Source organism: Ahaetulla prasina, chromosome 3, assembly GCF_028640845.1.
Source record: "Ahaetulla prasina isolate Xishuangbanna chromosome 3, ASM2864084v1, whole genome shotgun sequence".
Classification (NCBI taxonomy): domain Eukaryota; kingdom Metazoa; phylum Chordata; class Lepidosauria; order Squamata; family Colubridae; genus Ahaetulla; species Ahaetulla prasina.
Window position 1 is genome coordinate 167833020 of NC_080541.1, and position 18217 is coordinate 167851236.

At 42.2% G+C, this 18217-nt stretch overlaps 2 protein-coding genes across 2 annotated transcripts in view; both read left to right on the forward strand.

Moving 5' to 3' along the window:
- The first annotated feature begins 359 nt into the window (after nucleotides 1-359).
- Nucleotides 360-17977, forward strand: TTC22 (tetratricopeptide repeat domain 22). The gene is made up of 7 exons (XM_058177001.1): nucleotides 360-1003; nucleotides 3999-4054; nucleotides 7020-7135; nucleotides 8947-9065; nucleotides 11410-11571; nucleotides 12574-12726; nucleotides 16617-17977. Exons 1-7 carry the CDS (start codon nucleotides 446-448, stop codon nucleotides 17145-17147), a joined length of 1695 nt encoding a protein of 564 aa, XP_058032984.1. The 5' UTR covers nucleotides 360-445; the 3' UTR covers nucleotides 17148-17977.
- PARS2 (prolyl-tRNA synthetase 2, mitochondrial) overlaps nucleotides 12590-18217 on the forward strand; it is a 49693-nt gene continuing 44065 nt past the window's right edge. The window contains exon 1 of the mRNA XM_058177007.1: nucleotides 12590-12726. The gene's annotated coding sequence lies outside the window, so the exon portion shown is untranslated. The remainder of the gene's footprint in view (nucleotides 12727-18217) is intronic.

Below are 18217 nucleotides of genomic sequence, written 5' to 3' on the forward strand. Positions count from 1 at the left end.
TGGAGATCCCAGATAGATGATATGGAGAAAGATCTCTGCTTAGCTTTCCAGCCAACTGATTATGAACTGCATAATAGTGTTTCAGCTTGTAGCTTGAACCATTAACCATTTTATATATAACTATGGTTTATTCAGAATACCTGATTTCCATGCTCTCCTTTACCGTATGATGAATTGATTTCTACTTTGGGTGATTCACTGAGCAAATGATGAATATGAAGTAGCATGTTGACTAAGGAAGAAGAAGAGACATTTAATCCGGCTCCTCCTTTTGCAGGCATCATGTGAATCAGCAGCTAAACCAGAAATACTGGTTAAAAAAAAAAAAGAGGTGGAGAATTCAGAAAGGTAAACAAATTTGAAAGACGGAGAGAACGAGAGGAAATCCTGGAAAGCTGCTGATTGAAGACTCCAGGACTGGTCAGGAGTCTTTCCGGCAGGGAAAATGGAAGAAACCACCGTGGACATTGACACTCTTATTGATGAGATGGACTACATTCCCGGTCACTTTCATCTAGATATGAATTTAAATTTTGAAACTTCTGCACCCATCAGCTTCCAAGGGAGAGACTTGAAGTTGAAAAGAGAAAGTCTACTCTACGAGTTGGAGTTTGAAACTGGCTCACAGCAATATGCCATTCAAAACCTTCTCGGAGTATTTTCCTTCTACCTGGAGGAAGTGGAGCAAGCCAAAGAGATTTTTCTGCATATCACTCAAGAACAGCCTGAGAACTTAAACGCTTGGGCCAACCTGGCCTACATTTATGACAGGTTGAACCAGGAGCAAGAAGAGGCTGAGTGCACTGAGCAGCTCTCCAATTTAATGGGGTTGGAGTCAGAAGACAAGCTACAGGGAAATCCCCAGGACAGAGCAGCCCGTTGCCTGGCCGAACAGGGCTATGCTTATGCCTTTGATATCAGGCTAATGAACGAAGAAGAGAAGATGGAGAAACTGACTGTAGGTCTCACTCTCTACAGCAAGGCTCTGGTTTATGGAAAGCAGGTACATAAGTTATCGTGTATCTTTGCATCATTTGTATTTAGTGGGAGACTGGCGTTCTATCACATACAGGTAGTCCTTGACTTACATTTTATTTATTATTTTATTTTATTTATTTATTTATTTTATTTATTTACATTTATATCCCGCCCTTCTCCGAAGTCTCAGGGCGGCTTACATTGTGTAAGGCAATAGTCTCATTCTATTTGTATATTTATATACAAAGTCAACTTATTGCCCCCCCAACAATCTGGGTCCTCATTTTACCTACCTTATAAAGGATGGAAGGCTGAGTCAACCTTGGGCCTGGTGGGACTAGAACCTGCAGTAATTGCAAGCAGCTGTGTTTAATAACAGGCTTCTTACAGCCTGAGCCACACCGCGGCCCTTATTTTGACTGTTCAAAGTTACAACGGATTGAAAAAAGTGACCAACTATTTTTCACACTTACAACCTTTGCAGCATCCTCGTGGTTTACCTAATTTATATTCGGACGCATGACAACTGACTCATATTTATGACGTCATGCGATCCCCTTTCGCGGAGAGCAGAGTCAATGGGGAAGCTGGCTTCACTTAACAACAGTGTTACTAACTGAACAACTGTGGTGATTCACTTAGCGTCTGTGGAAAAAAAAGGTTGTAAAATGGGGCAAAGCTCACTTAACAAACGTCTCACTTTGCAACTGGAACTTTGGGCTCAATTGTGGTTGTAAGTCGAGGACTACCTGCATACTGAACAAAACCCACGTAGGCGCCAAAAACTGGGAGCTAAGAGTGGGAGGAATTTAAGTGGATTCTTAAGCATTCTGTGAGTGGGATGCTTTGGTACCAGGAGAATATTCCTAATAGCCTTCCTCAGGGTAATTTCTTTAAATATGTTGGTCTGTGTCGATATCCCTAGACACCATGAATATTGACCATGCTGGAAGAGACCAACACATGTGAAGGTCATTATGTGGAGGAAAAGGCTGGTCTTGTAGGATGACCTTTCACCAGCTTCAAGACAAAGCACTTAGCTATTGCCTTCTTTGGGTAAAAGTGCAAATCATTAGACCAAGCGGTACATCTTCAATTATGCTTACTACACTAAATAAAAAAATTAGGCTTTTTCCATTATAAGCCATGCTTTTCCTTTGAGCCAGGACCTTTGTCTAGAACTGTTCTGATCACCAAGCTCCTTGTCATGCATGACGAAATGAAAATGGCAGTGCCAATGGGTAATAATGGGAAAAGGATTTTTCTGTGGAATTTTAATTTTATCTGTGCTTCTGTGCAAGGTACAGAGCTATTCTGATGGCTTAGCATACTACGAGAAATTTTTTTAATAAAATAAATAAATAAATAAATAAATAAATAAATAAATAAATAAATAAATAAATAAATAAATAAATAGCCATTGTGGCTTATAAAGCAGAGTTGATGGCTTAGTGTGTTCTGCATAGCCTACAATAATTTAATCACGAAATCATGGTTACATTACGTTGTAGCAAATTTTGATCATGAAAGAGTTAAACAGAGTAAATAAATAAGCCTTGAGACTCTGTAACTAATTGCTTCATGCTTGGCTGAAGCATTTTATAGCCATTTTTCTTATGGCTATAAGAAATATTCAGAAATAATCAGGGCAGGAAGGATTTAGGTTAATAGGTTAAAACATTTGAAGTTGATCATCAAGGGCATTTCTGAATAGCCCTGATCCATCCCAAACAGGATTAACTTTCAGTTTTCTAATTACCCTTCATTGTTGTGGTTAATTACACAGCCAGCCAGACATTTAGACTGGATTTGGTATTTTTATCCACCTGTCAAGTCCTTCCCAACATCTGGGATATGCAGATGTTGAGGTGTCATGGTATATTATTATTGTGGTTGGTCACACAATCAGCCAAATGTTTAGATTCGATGTGGAATTTTTCTCCACCTGTCAAGTCCTTCCCAAGGACATGGGATAGGTAGTTCCTGCTTGTTATTTTTGTTACACTTATTTTCTTGATTTAAGGCTGTCCCAAAGTTATTTCCTTCTTAATGCTCAATTTATGCTCCCAACCACTAAAGGCCACAGCACAAGACAGGAGGCTAAACTGTAACTATTTGTTATAGCACAATATTTACACTAAAGGGATAGTCTGTGTTTCATTTTATATCATTGTGTAGGATCCAAAGTTCTTAGGCAGTGGAGAAAACAGAATGGCATCAAAATAACCTTTTAAAATATATTTTTAAAGTGGTTGGCTGATAGACATATATAGTAAAAATACTGTTTTTTTACCCTGAGCTTTCTGCAATATGAAAATTATTTTTTTTATTTGCTGTTTTTGTGGTCTTTTGAGCTATTACCTATATAAAAAATGTTAGTGAAGTAACCCTATGATTTATAATCAGTTACCAATTTTTTTATTTATTAAAGATGATGTATTTGCATAAACTGGCATAGTTTCCAAGAATAGGATGTTTTCTCAATGAAGACAATTCATCTGACCGATTTTACTGAATTTGTTAACTACATATATACATGAGACTATTCAGCTACAAGAAAGGATCTGACTTTGTGTATGGTATAAAATTGTTCAGGTTTTGTTTCTGTGTCTCTAAATGGTGTTTTGATTTTTATTGCAGCATTTAATTTCTACCTGCATTTTTTTTAATGTTGCTCCTATAATTACATTAAATATATACTATAATATTTTTTAATTTCCCCTCTCAGTAGGTTTACAGGATAGGACAAATTATTACTGTTCAACATTTAATGGAGCTGATGAACTGATTTTGCTCTTCATTTTTAGGATTGAATTTATTATATCAAATGAGATGGACTTTGAGTTTTGTGTTATGTGGTTTGTGGATTGGAACAAGAACAGGGCTATCAACTACAATCTTTAATTCCATGAAATAATGTTCTATGACTGGTACTAGGGGAACGTGATTACTCAGTCCCCAGTGCCTAATCAAACTCTTTTGTCCTTCCCTCTCCCTCCCTCCCTTCTTCCCAATTTCAGATCCCTTTAGAGGAGAAACGGAGCTGGTACTTTGCTATGGCCACTCTGCACATCAGGTGAGACACGGGAAGAAGTCCAGAATGAAAATTCACCATCACTTGTCTCCTCAAAGAAAGGATAGCAAAATTAAAAACAGAAGGAGAACATTTTGGGACGAAGTGGCAGAAGCTTCTTGTTCCACTGAAAGCTAGACCAGGGGTCTCCAACCTTGGCAACTTTAAGCCTGAGGGACTTCAACTTCCAGAATTCCCCAGCCAGCTTTGCTGGCTGAGGGATTCTGGGAGTTTTATTTTTATTTATTTATTTTTATTTTATTCAATTTTTATACCACCCTTCTCCCGAAGGACTCAGGGCGGTGTACAGCCAAGTAAAAAATCACAGTATCAATATTAAAAGAAATTAAAACAAACATATTATAAAGTGGCCAAATTTAAAACGAATTAAAATATTAAAATATAAATAACCCAATAAAATTTTAACCCAGTAAAATTTTAGGCTTGAATAAATAAGTGCGTTTTCAGCTTGAATAAATAAGTGCGTTTTCAGCTCACGGCGAAAGGTCTGAAGATCAGGCACTTGACGTAAACCAGGGTGAAGCTCATTCCAGAGCGTGGGAGCTCCCACAGAGAAGGCCCTGCCCCTGGGGGCCGCCATCTGACATTGTTTGGCGGACGGCACCCTGAGAAGGCCCTTGGAGTTGAAGTCCTCCAAGCTTAAAGTTGCCAAGTTTGGAGATCCCTGAGCTAGAACACAAACAGTTGTAATCCTCAACTTGGAACCATTCTTTTAGCGACTGTTCAGAATTACTAACAAAAGTTACCTGTGACCTTTATTTATTAAAATTGTTGCACTATCCCCATGGTCATGTGATAAAAATTCGAATGCTTGGCAACTGGCATGTATTTATGATGGTTGCAGTGTCCTGGGGTCATGTGATCACGTTTGGCAGCCGCCTGACGAGCAAAGGCAATGGGGAAGCCAGGTTCACTTTACAAGTGCAGGTGCGCTGATTCACTTAACCGCTGTGGCTAGAAAAGTTGTAAAATGGGGCAAAACCCACTTAACATCTGTCTCACTTAGCAACAGAAATTTTGGGTTCAGTTGTGTTCGTCCATATAATGAATACCTGGATGAAATCTGATATTAGCGAAAATATATGCTGTGTGGTTTGAATCAGTATTTAGTAACCACTGTGAAAGTAGTTCCCTAGATCAGGGGTCTGCAAACTTGGCTCTTTTAAGACTTGTGGACTTCCCAGAGTTCCTCAGCCAGCAAAGCTACTAGTACATCAAAGTGTACTAGTAAAGTGTACTAGCAAAGCTGGCTGAGGAACTCTGGGAGCTGAAGTCCACAAGTCTTAAAAGAGCCAAGTTTGCAGACCCCTGCCCTAGATGTACTAGTAGAAACAACAAAATGCCCTGAGACTTCTTGAAGGTTAGCAAATACATTAAGGCAGTGCTTTTTGTTGGAAAATCACTATGGCTAATTTGAACCGAGAACATACACAGTCAATCTCTAAATCCAGATCAGACCAAGCACACAACTGGTTTCTATGGCAAGTGATGAGGGAGTGAAAATAATGTTTTGAATGAGGCAAGGCGGTTGTCTGAAAACTTTCCATATCTGATTACTTTATACTAACTTACTTCTCCGGAATAATATGGAAATCTCCCATTATCAAATTAAAAGTATGACTCAAAAGATAACAGAAGTGGCTAATTCTCAATAAGCTTCCTCTGGACCACATCACCCTCTAGAACCGTGATGGTGAACCTATGGCACGTGTGCCACAGGTGGCACGCAGAGCCATATCGGTCGGGATATAAGCATTGCCCTAGCTCAGCTGATTTTCAGGCCTTCTGGGCCAACTGGAAGTCAGGAAACAGGGTGTTTCCGGCCTCCAGAAGTGTCGTGTCCCACTCCTCCGCTGACGGCCGGGTCAGGGAAATCCGAATCAGGCGTGCCTCTGCAGCTCTGCCAAACTCCTAGCAAAGTTCTCAAGGCAGGCAAGAGATCAGAAAGTGACTTCAGCAAGATAAGGTAGACTTTGCCTGACTCAGAGAATGCCAGAAAGCAGATCCTTTATATAGGCCATGGGGTGTGGCTCCATGACTCAGCACTTATCCCGGCCTGCCCCTCCCTTCCTTCTATTGACGCCGCTTATCAATTCTCCTGAAGCGAGGATCACTCCAGTCTGCAGCTGTTGGTAATTGACCTTCCTCAGGCTCACATGCTGTGGGGGAGGGGGAGGGGTCTAGTTGCTCCGTTTGCCTGGGCATGGAGCCAGGGCTGGGGGCTGGAGGCGCTTCTTCTTCTTCCTCAGCCTGTCTGGGCATGGAGCCAGGGCTGGGGCCGGGAGGCATGCTAGGACATTTCTCAGCGTTCGGAAGCAGATAAGAAGGCCCCAGCTGTGGGGAAAGCGGACGAGGCACAACAAGAAGGCCTCCTTGTGGGTGAGGGTGGGGAAAGACATTTTTGCCTTCCCCAGGCTCCTAGGAAGGCTCTGGGGCCTGGAGAGAATGAAAGACGGGCCTTCTGGTCCCACTGGAAGTCAGCAAATGGGCCATTTCTAGCCTCTGGAGGGCCTCTAGGGGAAGGGGAGAAGGCCATTTTCACCCTCTCTAGGCTCCAAGAAAGCCTCTGGAGCGTAGGGAGAGCGAAAAACCAGCCTACCAGGCTCACCATGCCATCGCATGCCAAAAGTAAGGGGGAGCACAGGGGGAGCACACGCATATGCGGGGGGGGCGCATTGAATTATGGGTGTGGGCATGCACGTGCACGACCCCCCTGCATTCCTTCCCCTTTTGGTACTCGACAGCAAAAAGGTTAGCTATCACTGCTCTAAAATATCACAGAAGGGGATGGAAAGAATGGAATTCAAAGAAGTATTTCCAACATTTTTTTATTTTTAAAAAAAATAATTTTATAGGATTTTTTAAAAAGTATGCTGCCAATCAGTCCAGCAAATCCTGCATGTACACATCTATATGTATGAATGATGCATTCCTCTTTTTCCTTCAGACTAGATGGGGTGTGGATGAACAAAGGGGAGGATGAGAAGAAGAGACTGATGGCTTTCAACAGAACTCTGGTTTTGCTTCAACAAGTACTAAAGTCATCTAATCTACACTACAGAGGTAAGGGAAATGATTTATCTGGAAAGGCTATAGCAAGGTTCAAGCCAGGTCAGAACACTGGGATACCGTTGCCAGAATGCATCTATTTGCTTGCACACACCCAAAAATCTGGTAGTCTTTTCGGATTAACAATTTGAGAAAGCATAAGCTTGTGTGCTGCAGCTCACTTGATCGTATCTATAGAGTGTCTCAATTGATGTAGGTTTTTAATTTGGGTTAGGGAAGGAAAAGAGAGGGAAGACAGATTGGTTCTTGCCATGGACCAATAGGGCTCATTTCCTACAACACTCAAATGCACAAATACATATACAAATATATGTACACAATTCCATTTTTTTACCCACTCAATTTCAATCAGTCAATCAATCAATCAATCAATTAGAACAGAGCTGGAAGGAAACCTGGAGGTCTTCTAATCCAACCCTCTGCTGAAGCAGGAGACCCTATACCAGCGGTTCTCAACCTGTGGGTCGGGACCCCATTGGGGGTTGAATGACGATTTGCCAGGGGTCGCCTAAGACCATCGGAAATATGGGAAGTATACTTGCCAGTTGAAGAATCGCGCTCCAATGGTTGACTCCACAAGCCAGCTGCAGGCTCTTCAAATCGCTAGCCGAATTCGGCTTCAGGCGCGATGAATTAAAAAAGAGAGAAATCTTTGCTCTGATGTCTCCCTCCCAAGCCAGCTGCAATCACTCCCAATCGCTAGCCTAATCTGGCTTCAGGCACGATAAACTTAATAGGGGAGGAGTCTCCACTTTAATGCCTCCGTCCTCAAGGCAATCGCAAGCAGTTCAGATCGCTAGCCAATATGGCTTCAGGCGCAATAAATTCAAAATGAAAATAATTTTACGGTTGGGGGTCGCCACATCGCGGGGAATTGTATTAAAGGGGTCGCAGCACTATAAAGGTTGAGAACTACTGCCCTATACCATTTCAGAAAAGTAGCTGTCCAGTCTTTTCTTAAAAACTTCCAGTGATGGAGCACCCACAACTTCTGAGGGCAAGCTATTCCGCTAGTTAATTGTTCTCACTGTTAAGAAATTTCTCCTTAATTCACATGCATTATCAGAAGGGTTACCCCACAGGTTGATTGCAATCAGTTCTGCATATTCTGGTGCTTTAGTCTCAATAATGTCATGGATCTGAAAGAGGATTCTATATTCTTCTAGCATTTCTGTTGCTATACCCGAGCTCTTTTCATTTGGAAAAAACAGTCCAGGCGTCTATTGATTAGAATAATATATGCAGGCATACAAATGAATTTTTTTTAGAAATGCAGAGCGATATAAACAGAACGATGAATATGTAAGTACTGTATCTGGGCATTTACTTATTGCAATTATTTAAATAATGTGAGCTGCAACAAATGTAAGCTGATCTCTATTTTCCATCAGATTTAGATGTTCAGAAGCAGTGGGAAAAAAAGAGGACTGCTCTAATGCATGTCTCCCATGAATGAACTCAACTCTCGGTGACTTGATGGACATATCCCTGTCTATCAATTCGCTATCTTGGCAGCATTACTTAAGTAGTTTGGAGTTATCCTCCAGGATACCTTTTCAATTTCACAGTTTAGCCTACAAGTCTATATTGCCCTGATGGTTCCCCATTCAGATATTAACCAGGAGTAAGCTAGCTTAGCTTAACCAGCTTAGCTAGAATGTAAAAAACCCTTTCTATTCCTATACTAACCCAGGGGCTGTCTCCAATTAATAAATAAAAATTTAAGTTTAATAATAAAGCAGAAACTTCCCCTTTATTTTTGAATGGAATGATCTGCTCTGAAATATGTTTTATTTTTTCTCTAGCTTTGGCCTGGTGCTATCTTGGGATGCTACTAGAAAGGAAATATTCTTTCTCAACTACTCCCCTAGGCATTAATGACTGTGGTTATGCTGGAACTGATCCCCTGGATTGCTTTGGAAAGGTAGGCTGATATAATTAATCATTATAAAAAGACGAAGACGGGAATGGCACCCAGTTTCCCAATATTTTTTTAACAACAATATTTCAATAGCAATAGTACTTAGACTTATATATTGCTTCATGGTGCTTTTATAGCCCTCTCTAAGTGGTTTACAGAGTCAGCATATTTATTAACCCCAACAATCTGGGATTTTACCGACCTCAGAAAGATGGAAGGCTGAGTCAACCTTGATCCTGTCATGATTGAACTCCTGGCAGTGGGCAGAGTTAGCCTGCAATAGAATAGAATAGAATAGAATAGAATAGAATTTTTATTGGCCAAGTGTGATTGGACACACAAGGAATTTGTCTTGGTGCATATGCTCTCAGTGTACATAAAAGAAAAGATACCTTCATCAAGAATCATAAGGTACAAAATTTAACGATAGTCATAGGGTACAAGTAAGCAATCAAGAAACAATATCAATATAAATCGTAAGGATACAAACAACAAAGTTACAGTCATGCTGTCATAAGTGGGAAGAGGTGGGTGATAGGAACAATGAGAAGACTAATAATACTAGAAATGCAGCCTTAGTGAATAGTGTGACAGTGTTGAGGGAATTATTTGTTTAGCAGAGTGATGGCCTTTGGGAAAAAACTGTTCTTTTGGCTAGTTGTCTTGGTGTGCAGTGCTCTATAGCATTGTTTTGAGGATAGGAGTTGAAACAGTTTATCTCCAGGATGCAAGGGATCTGTAAATATTTTCACAGCCCGCTTTTTAACTCGTGCAGTATACAAGTCCTCAATAGAAGGCAGGTTGGTAGCAATACTGCATTCTAATCACTGCACCACCATGGCTCATAATATAGATGCTTCTTTGTTTAATGTTCTTCCTACTGCATAACACATAACTAGCACTGTATCTTCCTTCACCATTTTCTTCCTTTTTACAAGTGGGATTCAAGGTCGATTGCTTCTCTCAACACTGTGGGTGAGGTTTATCCTTCCCTTCCCAATCCTAAATTGAGCACACACACACCCCTAAACTTCACTGCAAGGGGGAGGGGAAATGCATAGCATGGGAGCTTGCTAATTGGTTAGTTGGAAGCAGGTGCAAAGAATTGTGGTTACGTTGGTAATCTAACCTGAGCTGGGTACCTCCATCTCTAAGCTAGCAACCTCAGCCTCCCAACAGGCTGCATTGGATAGTACAAGCTCAACCAGTTGCATGAGTGTCTGCAGAATGCTGAACAGAAAATTCTGCTTGATCATGATTGCATTCATGCAGTTTTTTTCCAAGGGGTGTTGACAATACAATCTTATTTTTAAGATAGGAAGTTTGAAGCATTGATATGGGGATAAGTTCAGTCCACACAGAAATGCGGGTGCAATACATACTTCGCCCCATTCCTTTTTTTTTTTACATAGGAAGGACTACTTAGAACAAGGTCAGTGTGTCCAGAAGAAATACTTCAGGACTATAATGAAAAGATGATTTTATTGGTTTCATCTTCTCCTTTGTATGCAAGCAAGTGAAGCAAAAAGCTTCTTCCAGGCTTCACAATTACAAAGGAGGAAGAGGAGGCATGTTGCTTATATTCTACTGTAATACTAGCTCACTGATGTGAGGACTATTCCTAAAGCTTTAAATGTTAATCAAGTTAAAATAATTGAATATGCCTTTTCTTTGTGGTGGCAAAGTGGTTAGAATGCAATATTGCAGGCTAATTCAGCAATTCGATTCTCACCAGCTCAAGGTTGACTCAGCCTTTCATCCTTCCAAGATCAGTAAAATGAGAACCCAGATTGTTGTGGGCAATCTAAACTGTAAACTGCTTAGAGAGGGTTGTAAAGCCCTATGAAGCAGTATATAAGTCTAGGTGCTATTGCTATTCTATTACTTTGCAAAATCTTCAGTTCCTTCTAGGCAACTAACCAAGTATTTTTTTTCCAGCCATGAATTAAAGATGAGGGCACGTCCAAAGTGACATTAAAAATGTTTTGGCAGACAGCTGGGAGATTTTACATGTCTTGGACTACAAACCCTCTCAGCCCAACCACCTGGCTGATGATTATGGAAAATGTAATCTAATGCAGCATCCAGATGGGGGTGATTGTGAAAATGATTGTTGAATTCAACAACTTTCCTGGACATTAAGTCAAAATGAGTAACCAGGCTTTTACAGTAACAACAACTATTGACATAGTAGAGGAAATCCTTTCTTTAACTCGCTTGCCACCTAACGCAAGTGGCCAATGAGTCCACCTTTTAACCTGTGTCCAAATTGTGAATATAACTCATCATAGTTTTCCCTGTTTGTGACAACTGATGATTAATGGAGAAAAATGTATTTGATTTTAAGGCAATAGAGGTTGCTAGAGATAATCCTCCTGTTCTCAACCGCCTGTCAAAAATCTTCCATTTCCTTGGCAAGCTGGAGATGGCAATGGCAGTTTGCAACATGGCTCTGGATGTAATCCCTGATCCAGGACTTAACTGGCAGGCGTATTGTATGCGTGCTAAGGTAGGTAGCTCACCCTTAAAACAATTCACTTGGTCACATAGCAAAACACTTGGGAATATTTTTGTACAGATGATTAAAGTTAGTGCTTATTTTGACAGTGCAGTCCTACCCAATGATAGCATTTCCAAAGGATCCAATGCCTGTTTAAAAAAAATATTTTATGACATCAAACTAATTGGACACGATTGAACAGAATTTTTTAAAAAGGTAAAAGAGTCTCGGTGGTGTAGTGGTTAGAGTGCTACTTCTATTGACTGCTGTCTGTCTGCAATTTGGCAGTTCAAATCCCACCAAGCCCAAGGTTGACTCAGCCTTCCATCCTTCCGAGGTGGGTAAAATGACGACCCAAATTGTTGAGGGCAATATGCTGACTCTGTAAACGGCTTAGAAAGGCTGTGAAGCGCTGTAAAGCGGTATATAAGTATAAGTGCTATTGTTGCTATTGCTATATACATTTAACTGTATACACAATGTCCGTGACATTGACATTAAAAGGAGCTATAGCAGACAATTTGACCAACACATTGAAAGTCTGAAGGTTTCAGAACTTCTCACCTAGAAAGCCCTAGGTTTTCAACCCAAACTTCCTGCCTTGGTATGCCCAAAGGTGCTTTTTTCAAGAGGCAATCTTGAATCTCCATAGACATCTGCCTTGGTGTAGTTGTTTGGTAGATTGTCATCTCTTATTTTCCAAGTGAATGTCTTAGTTAGCAACTTTTTCCTAAGGCTAATGTTTCTCAACCTTGGCAAATTTAAAATGTGGATTTCAGCTCCCAGAATCTGAGCTGTTTATGCTGCTGGGGAATTCTGGGAGTTGAAGTCCACACATCTTAAGGTGGAGGAGCACTGCCCTTAAACAGATCACACCCCTCTGCTCCCTTCTAGCAGGCTCAAAAGCAGAGAAAGCCACATAAGTCATAATTTCTCTCTTTCAGCAGCTCCCCAAGGTTTTAGCAGTGATCAAACCAAATCATCAACTGAGCTCTATACATTTATCTTCAGATGCTGATTAAACTGTATTTACGGGACGTGGAACGTGTGAAGATAGGCTTGGCTGAAATGCCAGACCAGAGCAACCTTTTGGGGGCCAAAGCTGATCTTGAAAAAGTCATCAAAGTCCACCCCTGCCTGAAAACGTATTTTGATCTTGGCCAGGTAAGTGAAATCATCCATGCTGTCCACATATTTTCACCGAGTTCACTATTTTCAGGAATTTCCAAATGGAGAATAGTAAACTACTTTGGGCACTAAACCAAAGGCTTTGGGTAGCTATTCCATTTGTTTTTCTCTGACAAAAAGAGGCAGAAGGATTGAGGGAAAGAAAGGCAAGATGCACAGAAAGAAAACAATGATGTTGGAACTCTTTTTAAAAGGCCATCCTTGAACTCTGGTGATGGTAGATTAGAAGCTGTTCTCCAAAGCACCTGAGGGTAGAACAAGAAGCAATGGGTGGAAACTGATCAAAGAAAGAAGCAACTTAGAACTAAGGAGAAATTTCCTGACAGTTAGAACAATTAATAAGTGGAACGACTTGCCTGCAGAAGTTGTGAATGCTCCAACACTGGAAATTTTTAAGAAAATGTTGGATAATCATCTGACTGAGATGGTGTAGGGTTCCTGCCTAGGCAGGGGATTGGACTAGAAGGCCTCCAAGGTCCTTTCCAACTCTGTTGTTATGTTATGTTAAGCCTAATCAGGTGATAAAACGTTGTTATTCAGCAAACTACATATAGAGCGGGGTCTCCAACCTTAGTAACTTTAAGGCTTGTGGACTTCAACTCCCAGAGTTCCTCAGCCAGCTGGCTGAGGAACTCTGGGAGTTGAAGTCCACAAGCCTTAAAGTTACTAAGGTTGGAGACTTCTGGTATAGAGCTAAATCAATTTGCTCCCATTTAAAAAATACCTGTTGATGGATTTATTAAACTGATACAGCCAATCAAGAATAGCAGTATCCATAAGCACTTAGAACGTCACATTGTTCACACACACTTGCTGAGTGAGGAGGCCCTGCATCAAAATGCTTCAATGTTGCTTGTGTCACTTTGACTGCTCTTCACTCACAAACACACACACACACACACACATACACACACACCCCAGTCACAAAATAGTCTAAGTCTGAGAAAAACAGACTAGCTGTAATTTTAAAAATGCAACTTGCAATAATTAAAACCAGCAGAAAATAACAGCAATTCAGCATACTTTTTTTTAGTAGAAAAAAAAAAATCAGATTAAAAAGACCAAACTAGTCAGAGACCAAATGTACTGTATTTAAAGCATAGGTTTGTTGATTTAAAAGTTCTACTACATATAGATATATACATACACATAGACCAGTGGTGACATTCAATTATTTTCTCTACTGGTTCTGTGGGCATGGCTTGGTGAGGGGGGGGGGGTTTTCCTGTGACTGAGTGGGCTTGGCCAACTCGATGTCACTCACGGCCATGCCCACTCAGTCACATGACCCCACCACCAAGCCACGCCCACAGAACCCGGTAGGAAAAAATGTGTATATGAGCACGAGAAGGGCTCATAGTGAATGCTGTGGCAGAGAGAAGCCAAACTTCTCTCCCTCCATTCACAGCGGAGCTGCTGTAGCCTGTCCCTTTAAGGTAGTCTCTGGGAGGGAGGGGCCAGGGGCGGACCATAAAGGAGCCGCAGCTCTGCTGTGAATGGAGGAGAAAAGTCTCACCTATAAGGTGGGAGTGGGTGGAAAGGGTGAGTGAGCGGCCAGAAGGGGTGAGTGGTGACCGGGCAACCGGGCAACCAGGCAGGCATGCACGGGGCCAATCGGGGTGGTTTTTATCGGTTCTGCAAACCGATTCAAATCATCCCTACCAGTTCGCCCAAGCTGGTCTGAGCCAGTCGAATTTCACCCCTGAGATAGATGTACACATATACATACACATACACTGTACATATACATGCAATCCAGTAAAGTTCTGGTTTAGATACATATTTGCACATGACACTGCAAAGAGTCCTAAGGAAGGTGTTAGGTGACCGATTTTAGTAGAAGAGTTAACAGCTGGGATGTTCCTCACCTTCATTAATTTTAGGAAAGCCCTGGCAGAAGAACATAAAATCTAGAAATAGTTTTAAAAAAAATGAAGGACAGTGAGATAGTGAGCTAAGTTACCTCAAATTCTTAAAGTCTCTTTTGTTTCCTATGTGCTGCGGAATCTTAAAGTTTAGAGGTTTTTTTAGTAATAGTAATAGTACAGTAGTAATAATAGTAAGGGCATCCATCTCCCAAAAGTGACTCTAGGTGGCGTTCCAGGGTTAAAACCACAACTGCAAGTAACCAAACCCAGCACTGGAGGCCATGAACACAATCCTGCTCATCAGAATAACCTAACCACACTGACCAGCCTAACCACACGGCCCGTCTCTTTATTTAACAGAGATCCAGCAAGATCTGTATGATCTTGTACTTTGGGCATATTTGGGCAGATCCCAAATATTTCAGCTTTCTGACAGTTTGGATTACTGAAGCAAGGAAGTGCTGCTTTTCTCTTGCGGACCCTGGAGAGATCAGGCTGTCTGCTGCTTTTAACAGATTAACAGAGTTGGAAGAGGCCTTGTAGGTCATCTAGCTTTGCTGGCTGAGGGACTCTGGGAGTTGAAATCCACAGCTCTTAAAGGACCAAGGTTGGAGACCTCTGATCTAGTCCAACCTGCTGCCCAAGTAGGAAACCCTACATCATTTCTGACAAATAGAATTCCAATCTCTTGTTTTCCACACGTTTCCCATCCCAGAACTTTTCTTGATAATGTTCCCCTGATTTGATTCAGTGTCACCAACTTTTTTTTTGTTTGTTTCTATTCTTGTAGCATGGTCCTCTTTTCATTTTCTGCCAAGTAGTTTCTGCATTGACTTATTAAACGTGTTCTACAGCAGCATGGTGTAGCATACATGACACGGTGGCTCAGGGGTTAGGACGTTGAGTTTGTCGATCGAAAGGTCGGCAGCTCAGCGGTTCGAATCCCTAGTGCTGCCGTGTAACGGGGTGAGCTCCTGTTACTTGTCCCAGCTTCTGCCAATCTAGCAGTTTCGAAAGCACGTAAAAATGCAAGTAGAAAAAATAGGGACCACCTTTGGTGGGAAGGTAACAGCGTTCCGTGCGCCTTTGGCATTGAGTCATGCCAGCCACATGACCACGGAGACGTCTTCGGACAGCGCTGGCTCCTCGGCTTTGAAACGGAGATGAGCATCGCCCCCTAGAGTCGGCAACGACTAGCACATATGTGCGAGGGGAACCTTTACCTTTACCTTTTTACAGCAGCATTATTTTAGGGAAATTCTCTATTAAAGAGTCTGTCCAAAGCAAGCATGACCAACTTCATCCACATATCCTTTTGACATACTTTCTAGCAGTGCAAGACAGTGCAATCAAAATGTTGAGGCCTATTGCTGAATAATAGATCTGACATTTTCTATGAGTTTTGGGGCCCAAATCCCAGCAAAAATATCTGTGTTATGATCTAACACACCCCTTTTTTGTTTGAGGAAAAAAATCCCAAACTTCTAAAAGAATAGAAGAACAGAACTTCCTAGCTTCCTAAGTGGTATCATTAAATTCATGGTATGCTGACCAAAGAAACAAGAAAAAGAAAGAAAGAAAAGATTAACAGTCCTTCCTGTAATAGAAGGACTGTATCAGGACTTTCTGCATGGTGATTCTTCAGATCTACAGACAGATCAGAATCTGATGCTAAAATTGTTAAAAGTTTGCAATCCAAGATACTCCTCCGTGTAAAATATTTCATGATCAATCACAGATGCGGGGTGGGGGGAACGGGACATTTCTTAAAGCAGGGGTCTCCAACCTTGGCAACTTTAAGACTTGTGGACTTCAACTCCCAGAGTTCCACAAGTCTTAAAGTTGCCAAGGTTGGAAATCCCTGTCTTAAAGCATTGAAGTTTACGATTGCGGTTTTCCATATCCTGTGGCCTTCTTGATTCTTTTGATAAAACGATGATGCTTTTTTAGCATGCATAACCTTGGGGGGGCGGTTTCTCCCATTTTTAAAATTTCTAGGTATATTACTACTTGGGAGTAGATGCTATGCAGGAGCTTTTCCTTGTGGATGAAAATTCCCTCAACAAAGCCCTTGTGCACTTTACTAAAGCCATGGAATTAGACTTGGGAAATGTCTTGCCTGAACTCCAGGTTCTGAAAGGGAAATGTCTTTGGATTAAAAACGAGCCACTGGAAGCCATGGAATGCTTCAAGCAGGCCATCGAGCTGGACGATGTGGGTTCCACGCACAGAGAGGGTTTCCGGTGCTTAATGGAGCTGCTACTTACCCTGTTTGCTCAGAAGAGGATCAACATGGAGATGCTAATGAAGGAGGTAGAACTGTGGGTGAAGAAGGCGGAAGAGAAATATCCAAACCAGCAAGTGCAGCAGGAACTCCGACTGGTCTGTCGGCATCATACCAGTGAGGTGCTTGAACTTTCCAAAGCTATGCTGGCTCGAGGGAAGACCGAACTGGTCAAGCTGCTTTTTGAGACCATGAAATGTGATTTTAATCGACCCAGGCTGAGTGAACGTTCATTCTCTTTTTGACCTGCTGCTTCAAATATCTCTTCATTTATCTACTACCCCAGTAGTTAAACTCTCTTCATTAAACAGAAAGAAACTATATGTTTGACAGCCATAATGCTTTCTACAGACTCAAATACCTTATGTAAATAAATAAAGCCCCCTTGATCTGTGATCTTATTCAGGGGGAGTCCGCGGACCTGATGGGCATTACGGAGACCTGGCTGGGGCCAGAGGGGAGGGTGCCCCTCGTTGAACTATGCCCCCCAGGTTTCCGAGCATTCCATCAGCCTAGGGCCCAGGGTAGGGGTGGAGGGGTGGCGGTTGTTATTAAGGAAGATCTAGAGCCGAGGGAGGCCACTGTTCCTCAGATTGCCGGCTGTGAATCCCTTTATGTGAGGTGGGGCCATAGGAATCAGTTGGGCTTGTTGATCACGTACCTGGCTCCTTGCTGCGTGACCACAGCCCTGCCCGAGCTGCTGGAGTTATTTGCCACTGTGGCAGTTGAGACCCCCAGACTTATAGTTATGGGGGATTTCAACTTGCCATCAGCTGGCTTATCATCGACTGCAGCTCGGGAGTTCCAGGCTTCCATGACGGCCTTGGACCTGATACGAGTAAATGATGGCCCTACGCACATGGGGGGAGGCACGCTGGACCTGATTTATATCTCTGGTCAGTGGTTAAATGATCTGATACTAGACGATTTAGTAACAGAACCAATGTCATGGTCTGATCATTTTCTCCTTCGCCTAGACTTCCGAACCGCCACCCACCATCGCAGGGAGACGGAGCCTCTACGTTGGTTCCGTCCCAGGCGCCTGATGGACCCTGAGAGGTTCCTGACGGAGCTTGGGCCATTCCTGAGGATCTGGCCAGCGGCACGACTGAGGAACTAGTTGCGGCCTGGGAACAGGCGCGGCTGGGGCCTGGACCGTGTCGTGCCTTTGCGGCCTCTGACCCGGCGCAGATCTCGACCGCCCCTTGGTTCTCCGAGGCTGAGAGAGATGAAACGCCGGAGAAGATGCCTAGAGAGCCCTTGGAGGTCCAGTCGTTCCGAAGCTGATCGGACACTAGTTAGGTCCTATTCTAGG